The 9,697-nt window shown below is 38.4% G+C and overlaps 1 protein-coding gene and 1 long non-coding RNA gene across 2 annotated transcripts in view; one reads left to right on the top strand and one right to left on the bottom strand.

Moving 5' to 3' along the window:
• LOC138003956 (piRNA biogenesis protein EXD1-like) overlaps positions 1 to 1,681 on the bottom strand; it is a 2,786-nt gene extending 1,105 nt beyond the window's left edge. Inside the window, exon 1 of the mRNA XM_068850288.1 lies at positions 1 to 1,681. This exon is cut by the window's left edge and continues 1,105 nt beyond it. Within this exon, the coding sequence (XP_068706389.1) occupies positions 586 to 1,566 (981 nt within the window). The 5' untranslated portion in view covers positions 1,567 to 1,681 and the 3' untranslated portion in view covers positions 1 to 585.
• Positions 1,682 to 1,704: 23 nt separating this feature from the next.
• Positions 1,705 to 7,214, top strand: LOC138003960 (uncharacterized). Its single transcript, XR_011123705.1, has 4 exons — positions 1,705 to 1,814; positions 3,742 to 3,802; positions 4,631 to 4,691; positions 5,003 to 7,214. It is a non-coding gene; the product is annotated as an uncharacterized lncRNA (long non-coding RNA).
• The last annotated feature ends 2,483 nt before the right edge of the window (positions 7,215 to 9,697 follow it).

The following is a 9,697-nucleotide window of genomic DNA, read 5'->3' as shown; positions in this document are numbered from 1 at the left end:
AAACACTAAATCGCGCTCTTGAATTTCCGTCCTCGCTATCATTGAGTGCCTCATAACGCTAATGACAATGCTTCTTCGCTTGAACGAAGATTTGTGTGGTAGTTGAACAGCAAAATGTGAAACACAGGTATCACGTCAAACCACCGTATGAGAGACACTTTTCATGATATTATAATCTTCTACGACTGAAACACCATACCGATGAGAAACTTAGAGTGCATTCTGAAGATCAGTAGAAAATGAAAATGGTTGTGTTCGACGGGAAACTGGTCAAAAGACGACAAACCTGTATAAGGATATAAATTTGGTGAAGAACCCACTTTCTTGTTTAATATGTGTGTTCGTTATACCGTTTACCGCAACGGGAAAGGCAAAGAGAAATTCTTTTAACATAGTTTTCCGTCTTAAATTTACATTACATGAGAAAATAGCGAATGTCAGTCGATAAATAAAGTGCAAATGTTTTCTGTTTGCGAATGTCTACTTTTGACCGTCAGTCAACGCCAAACGAAACTCTGTCGGATGCAAATTTCCCGTCCCCCGTCCCTCCGAGCCCTGAAAGGACGGGTTGTTCTATGTTTTCTCCTACTTTGTGTCATCGAAAATCTGGAACGTGGGCACTGCAATAGAGCCGCCGAGTCGTCCCCATCTTTCATCCGCACGGCGTGTGACCTGTTTGCAGACCCTGCATTTCTGCTCTTCTTTGTTCAACTCCATTGCGTTGAATTCTTGTCGCCGGAAAAGGCGACGGCAGCCGGTGCAGACTGTGTCAGCGAGATCAAATTCAGGAGATCCCAAATCATCAGGGATGATATCGAGCGGAAGAAACGCATTCTTTTCAAACTCATCGTAAAGCCTTTCAGGTCGGCTTCGAAGCATGTCCGCATACCTCTTGGACGCAATCCTAAGACGGGCTTGCTGTTTAGTGTATGTCCGCTGCAGTTTGTCGTACAATTTGAACATGCCCATGGTATCCACCATGCAATACTCTAAGAGAGTATCTGACAGAGGTCGCATTTGCCACGTTTTGTGGTCATGCTGTAGAAGCTGCCTTCCAGTATTCTTCATCCTCATCAAATTTTCATCTTGGACATACAACTCAAGACAGTGGGCAAAACCTTTTATTTTCTCTATATTCCGGACCCCCAGAAGGGTGAAATTGAATTGTGCAGCTGTGAACTTTTCGCGGCTATAGATGATCTCAAGGAGCTGAAGATCTAAGACCCCCGTAAGTTTCACGTTAAATTGATGCCAAAGGGCGTCTGAATCTTCACGGCAATCAAACATCAACTTTTCTACAGACTCATCTTCAAGCATTTCACCAAGGCCTTCCCTAAAGACAGCTTGTCCTAACTTCACTACATCAAAAATGTAAGTCTTCTCCTTAATCGCTACTGTTATGATAGTCAGCGCTCCCTTTCGGCTCAACCGTACACCTTCGCAATCGACCGCCAAGAGATTGTTGTGTTTTGATTTAAGACTGATCTTCAGCTCAGAGAGAGCGTCCTTAAGAGCAGATTCACAATCGACTAGTTTGTAAGCACACCATTTGTTGCTACAAGCCATTTTTTACGGGAAAAGCATAAAACGATTGGGCGAATTTCCAAGAGTGCTTGGAAACAATGATTTATGCAAAACTTTTGGGGGTAAACAAAGTTCCAAAATAGAGAACACATTAATTATTCATTTCTCCGGCAGAGTGAATGTACATTTAATTCACGACAATCAATCAATCAATGTTCCCCGAATCGACTGAATTATATGCCCTCCGCGTATTTGTATTTGATCTATCAAAGGCGGCCCAGACTCGGAGGGTAAGTAATTATAATGATTTGTATATATGGGAATCTCGATAACAAACTGAAAAAAACGGTTATTTACACGCAATAATTCTCAATAAAAGAGCCGTACTTTATTGTCATGGTGACTTTCTCGCTGCTTGTGGGGTTATTTGCCTGATTGAATGCGATTTAAACGACTTCTCAACTTCCCAGGTTGTCACTCGTACATAAATGAATAAAAGGCTGGAAAGTAATTTCTAGCTTGCCTCACATGTCATCGATAAAATCAAACTTCTCCGGCATCAGTCACGCTGAAACTCCGGCGATGGCCACGGATAAATTTACTTCTCTTTGGCCAAGTTTCAAGGTCCAGCGAGTGTACGGCGATAAATATTCAAATATTCAAAATCCTTCGAGGCTCGCTTATAACGAATTTGGACATGGCTGGTCAACCGCGTTTACTTATTTGCTCTCACCGTATCGAAGCTCAAAGAGAAGTAAATTTATCCATACAAATCCTTATAATATTTTTACCCTTCGAGTCTGGGCAGCCTGTGAATCTATCAACACTGAGATAGATGGATGGGTGGATAATTTACAGTAATTGATATTCTTACGTAACAATTTTGATTTAAAAATAAATAATGGTAACATTATTTCTGATATCAATTTTTGCATTGCACATTCCTGCACCGTAAAGGAGAAAGCTATAAACCAAGAAATATCAAGTCGACACTATTCTCAATTTTCAGAAAATTAATTTACTGAAGAACTCTCTCAACATGATTGTGAGACAGGCTAATTCAAATCGTTCTATCTCTATACAAATGACAAAAAGGTAAACAAACTATTGGATATACATGCGCCATTGAAAATCTTGTTGCGACAAAGGCTAAACGTAAACGAGACCTTTCCTATTCGGGTAATAACGATTTCTTAAAAACATTTTACGTAATATATCAACAACGAGTGCGAGGGTTTTATCAGGGGTTCCAAACACCGAGAAACAGATGAAAGCACGAGGCCGCTTCGACCGAGTGCTTTTATTGTTTCGAGGTGTTTGGAACGCCTGATGAAACCCGAAGCACGAGTTTTTGAGATGGCTTCTCAAACTAGTGTGAAAATTTCATGGAATTTTTTCCGAAGAATAGGTCATCAAAAGGTGTGATCAACAGGCAATTGTTCGTTTTTTATTCATATGGTAAATGAATGAATATTTAATATTCATTTCGTACAGGAGGCCATGTGCATAGGTGAATATTAATATTATGCCACGATGGCGCTCGCGTCCGGATCAGAGCGATTTCGCGTTCCCAAAACGTCTTCTGAAGAAACTGGTTTGGTAAATGACACCGTTCCACCTTCCACCGTTCCTTCCTATTCTGCGATTGTACTTTCAGATATTTCAGAAATCTTTGTCCGATTTCCGATTCTTCCGATTCTACGATTTTACCTTAAGACCCTTAAGACCTTTAAGATGAATTTAACCACTACAGTTTTTGATGTTTTACGAATATACCGTCCTATTCTTCCTATTCTACGATTGTACTTTCAGATATTTCAGAAATCTTTGTCCGATTCTCCGATTCTTCCGATTCTATGATTTTACCTTAAGACCTTGAGGATGATTCAACATTAAGAGTTTACGTTCAAAAGATGTTCCAGAAAGCAGAATTCACTCTCCGACTCATTCTCCGATTCTTCCGATTCTACGATTGTACCTCAAGATTCTCCAGAATTCACTCTCCGATTCTCCGATTCTTCCGATTCTACGATTGTACCTTAAGATTCTCCAGAATTCACTCTCCGGTAAAAAGTGTAGTTAACCGAACCATAAAATGAAAGCTAAAATTTTAAAAGAGTGCTTAGGCCTAATCACCTAAACACTGAAACGAGCGCTTGGGCCTCTGAGAGCATCGATACTTGAGTAGCATTCTTCCCTCCCTTCCTTTCCTTGCAGGTGTCTTTCAAGGGCAATGTTCCGTTTGAGCATCAGGAGGAACTAGAGACTACAGTTAACGGTAAGGACAAATTATTTTTTTTGTCTGAATACGAGATACCTTTAGTAGGAAAATGAAGACAAGACAAAGCTTTCAGATCTAATGCTTCTTTCATGTATCTTGCTATTAAAGCAATTGTATATACAAGAAGACTACAAAGGAGTTTGAGTTCTGTTACATGCAATGATGTACTCAAATGTAGTAATTCATTTAAGTCAAAATGAAACTAGTTTTAGATGTTTTACGAATATACCGTCCTATTCTTCCTATTCTGCGATTGTACTTTCAGATATTTCAGAAATCTTTGTCCGATTTCCGATTCTTCCGATTCTACGATTTTACCTTAAGACCCTTAAGACCTTTAAGATGAATTTAACCACTACAGTTTTTGATGTTTTACGAATATACCGTCCTATTCTTCCTATTCTACGATTGTACTTTCAGATATTTCAGAAATCTTTGTCCGATTCTCCGATTCTTCCGATTCTATGATTTTACCTTAAGACCTTGAGGATGATTCAACCTTAAGAGTTTACGTTCAAAAGATGTTCCAGAAAGCAGAATTCACTCTCCGACTCATTCTCCGATTCTTCCGATTCTACGATTGTACCTCAAGATTCTCCAGAATTCACTCTCCGATTCTCCGATTCTTCCGATTCTACGATTGTACCTTAAGATTCTCCAGAATTCACTCTCCGGTAAAAAGTGTAGTTAACCGAACCATAAAATGAAAGCTAAAATTTTAAAAGAGTGCTTAGGCCTGATCACCTAAACACTGAAACGAGCGCTTGGGCCTCTGAGAGCATCGATACTTGAGTAGCATTCTTCCCTCCCTTCCTTTCCTTGCAGGTGTCTTTCAAGGGCAATGTTCCGTTTGAACATCAGGAGGAACTAGAGACTACAGTTAACGGTAAGGACAAATTATTTTTTTTTGTCTGAATACGAGATACCTTTAGTAGGAAAATGAAGACAAGACAAAGCTTTCAGATCTAATGCTTCTTTCATGTATCTTGCTATTAAAGCCCTTGTATATACAAGAAGACTACAAAGGAGTTTGAGTTCTGTTACATGCAATGATGTACTCAAATGTAGTAATTTATTTAAGTCAAAATGAAACATAACGATAACATTCCAGGATTTGTGATTTAGAGTAAAGGCTAATAAAAGAATCTAGTGTCTGGGTAATTCACAATAATTGTATTTACTTGTGTTTATGGACAGAAAAACAAGGCAAAGATGCAACCAAAAAGAAGAATGAAGGAAGCCCAAAAAAGGTTTAAAAAGCATGGGGGCAAAGAAGACAGGGATAAGAGGGAAAAAACAGAAAAAGAACAGGTGCAACCGGAACAAGACCCACTGGAGAAAGATGATGAAGAAGGCCACTGTAATATACCTGTTGCAATTAAAGAGCAGCAGGAGAAGAACACAGTGGACAGCAACAGAAAAAGAAAAAAGGAAAAAAAAGGACAGGCTCACAAAGGAAAAAGTTAAAAGCAACTAATATCGATGCATATAAACTTTTCGTGTGTTCTGATTACCAGACTGATAACCAACTTTGTCGTCTCAAGTAACTCTTCATTATTATGTGTTGTTATAGTAAAGGAAAAATAATATTTATTTCAGTGTAGGTGAAAGAGTAGTAACCTCCACTTTTCAGCTGCACTTTGGTGTCACTATTATGTGTTGTTATAGTAAAGGAAAAATAATATTTATTTCAGTGTAGGTGAAAGAGTGGTAACCTCCACCTTTCAGCGGCACTTTGGTGTCATTATTATGTGTTGTTATAGTAAAGGAAAAATAATATTTATTTCAGTGTAGGTGAAAGAGTGGTAACCTCCACTTTTCAGCGGCACTTTTTACCTCCTTTTAGGAAAATGTTACTAGTTGGGTGATTTTTTTTTTTGGTTTGTCCAAGTTCTAATTTCTTCACTAATCTATGGCAAAGCAAGAAAAATCAAGTCAGATATGTGAAAATGCCATTTTCTATATCGGTTGACCTTTTATTCAATTGTTTTGTTTAATGGGGTATCAGTCCCACACTTACATTAGATTTTATAACAATTTGTAAACAGCATTAAGGGAATTAACTGTTCTAACTGGGAATGAAAGCAGCAAAAATTATTATAGCAAGTGGTTATGTTTTAAATGTGCATTTTTAAAAACATACAGAACTATTTTTCGGATTCAGTGCTTTTGAGCCTGAAGCTGCAAGTGAAGTTAAAATACAGCTGATAATACCATAAATAAAAGGGGGAAAAGAGAAATCACAGGGAATTTGAAAAGGGTAGGGTGAACTGCTTGGTCAGGAAGACCATTCAATAAACTGATTCCTAGTAGACAGTACACTTAAGGATTGTTGCTGATACCTAAACACTTACGTAGTTGGTTTGAAGACAAATTTCTGTAAAATATATTCAAACTGGGAGCTTGAGTTAGCCGTCAGCATTTTAAAGTATGTTTATTGACACACTTTAAGGACAGTGCCTACTAATTCAAATATATTTATGCATGTTTTATGAATATGCGGGAAAAGCAGATATTAGCAATTTGAGTTATTGAAATCCAAAGCGAAAATCGGAGGTAAACAATTATTTGTGAAAGATAATTAATCAAGAATAATTATTTGGGAAAAGAGTGTACCATTTTTAAAATTTCCTGTCCTGGGGCATGTTCACAGACCCACTAGGAAACTTGCACCTTCAGCGCTTGCAAGTCGCCTTGCAGCACCAAAAAATGTCACGTCCGGTGCTTTCAGAAATATGTCTGCTACTTTACAAAACTGTAGAAACCCTGTTAATTGTCTCTGAAAAATGAATGGTTTGTCCCAGGTTTCTTTTTGGATACCAAGAGCACTTGCTAAGTTCTACTTTCTCTGCAAAGTTTTCAATCCTGCAATAATATTCCTGTATTAATTAGTACCACCTATAGGAAACCCACGTACCTTGAGATGGGCAGAACATATGCCCAATAACAATAGTAGGCACGGTCCTTAAGATGTAAACTTTTCATTCTTGATGTTTTAACTTAGTGTTAGATGTGGCAAATATTATTGCCATAAGTGTTGTCAACATGAATTTCTATTGTTCTCCATTAAAAACATGATAATTGATTATAAGATATAAATGGTAAAAAATTATTGTACTAAGGTTACAAATGTTTCAGGCCTTGAACTTGAAAGTATTCTTTAGTACTTTAGTAATATTATTGTAAACCGTACATGGCTACTTAGATTGTTCCCTTGTACGGCATCTAACAATATGCATGTATCAGTTTTTCGTTTCTTTATCGAGTCATCTATCCCTCGTTTACCGGAAGGGTTGAATGATCCCGAGAATCGATACTTAAAACGTATAATCGTACTACAATGTTACTCGTATAACCGAATGTCGATTTACTCGATCATATAATCGAATCTCAATCACACAATCGAGTGGTATTAAAATCGAAAGAACGAATAGGCGGTTGGGTGTCATTCACAATATGCATCGAACTCGTTTCTTTATTGAGTCACCTATCCCTCGTTTACCGGAAGGGTTGAATGATCCCTATATTCATCACACTATCCCGGTAAAAAGTGTATGTAGTTAACCGAACCGTAAAATGAAAGCTAAAATCGTAGTCACTGAAACGAGCGATTAGGCTTAATCAGTAAACGAGTGCTGTATTCTTCACACGATCTCGGTAAAAAGTGAAAAGTGTAGTTAACCGAACCGTAAAATGAAAGCTAAAATTTGAAAAGAGTGCTTAGGCCTAATCACTGAAACACTGAAACGAGCGCTTGGGCTTAATCAGTAAACGAGTGCTATATTCATCACACTATCCCGGCAAAAAGTGTAGTTAACCGAACCGTAAAATGAAAGCTAAAATCCTAATCACTGAAACGAGCGCTTAGCCTTAATCAGTAAACGAGTGCTATATTCTTCACACGATCTCGGTAGATAGTGTAGTTAACCGAACCGTAAAATGAAAGCTAAAATTTTAAGAGTGCTTAGGCCTAATCACTGAAACGATATGCATGTCACCATTGATCCTTGACCTGTACAACCTTAAACCATTGTTTCACGACAGTACAGGTTATCTTAGAATCGGACAATAGGAGAATCGGAAAAATCGTAGAATTGGTAAAATAGGAGAATCAGAAAAATCGTAGAATCAGAGAACGAAAATTGGTTAAATAGGAGAATAGGAAAAATCTTAGAATCGGACAATAAAAATTGGTAAAATAGGAGAATCGGAAAAATCGTAGAATCGGAAGAATCGCAGAATCTGAACAAGCGGAGAATCTGAAGAATCGGAAGAATCGTACGTCAAAAGTCATAGTTTACTTTTGTACGATTTAGCCATAATCGCACCCTTCTGGCAAACAGAAAATACAAAAGAACTTTTCTTCTTCGTGTTCTCGTTTTCTCAAGTTTTTCTGTAAACTCTTTAACTTCTTCGTCGCTGATGGACGCAAACCTGCTCGCCATGCTTTTAATCTAAACAACAAACTAGACACGAGAAACCAATTCAACAAAAGCAAAAGGCGGGAATCGTGACGTCATTGAACAATACGACACTCACGAAGGTGACATACGGAAAATACGCCACTCGGGTCCCGGATGGATCATGACTAAAACACCACACGAGTACATACGGGTAACATACGAGTAACATACGAGTAACATACGGAACATACGGACACATACGAGTAACATACCACTAACATACGAGTAACATACGGATACATACGACTAACATACGGATACATACGACTAACATACGAATAAGTACGAGTAAAAAAATACGAAAATATGGGAGTAAAATTCATACCAGTAAATTTTTATGCAAAGTAACGACAACTTAAGTAAAATATTACGCATTACTTCCCCGACTAAGGAAAGTTTGCGTTACAAGAGCAAAGATATTTGATATTAAACTGGTGGCCTGGGGTCATGCCTGGTAATCTGATGTGCGCAAAAAATAGCCTGTCGCGCAGTGGGTGGTCTTCACGCGTTCGATCTTTACCGTGCACTGAACAGATTGAAGAGCGTAGTACTGATTTACAGTTGACACATTTGAGAAAGGAACCGTGATGTAGATGTAACTAACAGTGGTAAGTGAAGGGAGGGGGGGGGGGGGGGGGGGTTTGCAAATGAGGTGATAAAGGGTTGGATGCCACCCGCCTCAGATTTTGCAAATTTTGGAAAGGAAATTTTCTCTGTTGCTGAAACTTTAAGCAGCAAGCGGCACAAAGCATGCGCGAAAGTGTTTACAGCAGCTTCAAACATGGCAAATCTAAATAACCTTTGTTAAAATACTCGTCACAAACAGCAAAATGGTCATTTAGCACCGTTTAAATCAGCAATCTAAATCGAAAGTCTGCTTGTTAAAACATTTTCACCGTTCGATCAAAGTTTTTGAGGTTCATTTGAAATGGAAATTAAAAGTGCAGTTGGTAAAGGATCCACATGAAATGGTGGCTCTAATTGAGGTGAGGGTTAGTTTATTGTAAAATGACTCGTCTTGTTTCCTTGCAACCATGTGGAACTTTCTTAAACATTTTTTAAATTCCTCGATTTCTCTAAGAAATTCGTTTTGGTGAGCGACCAGCGCTACAAGAGAGAATTGAAGATTAAACGAGACATGGATTCTATGAGTCATCAGCCGGAAGTGTAGGAGTGGTACGACAGAGTGTAGCGCATGCGTCAAATCAGGCTTTAGATTAGTCTCGCTCCTAGAGCCTCCGATCTAACAGTGATATACCAGGAGTCTCTAAGGAGTGAGAGAAGATAATGACCTCAATGACATAAAAGATACTAGGGAGGGGTACAACACAAGAATGGACAGAGGGAGGGCGTACAACTCCTACACTCCCCTGATGACTCATAGAATCCATATCAAACTTCAACTTACAGGTAAGTCTCGTTTAATCTT

This window comes from Montipora foliosa, chromosome 5 (genome assembly GCF_036669935.1).
Source record: "Montipora foliosa isolate CH-2021 chromosome 5, ASM3666993v2, whole genome shotgun sequence".
Taxonomy (NCBI): domain Eukaryota; kingdom Metazoa; phylum Cnidaria; class Anthozoa; order Scleractinia; family Acroporidae; genus Montipora; species Montipora foliosa.
This window is presented reverse-complemented; position numbering and strand designations above follow the sequence as displayed.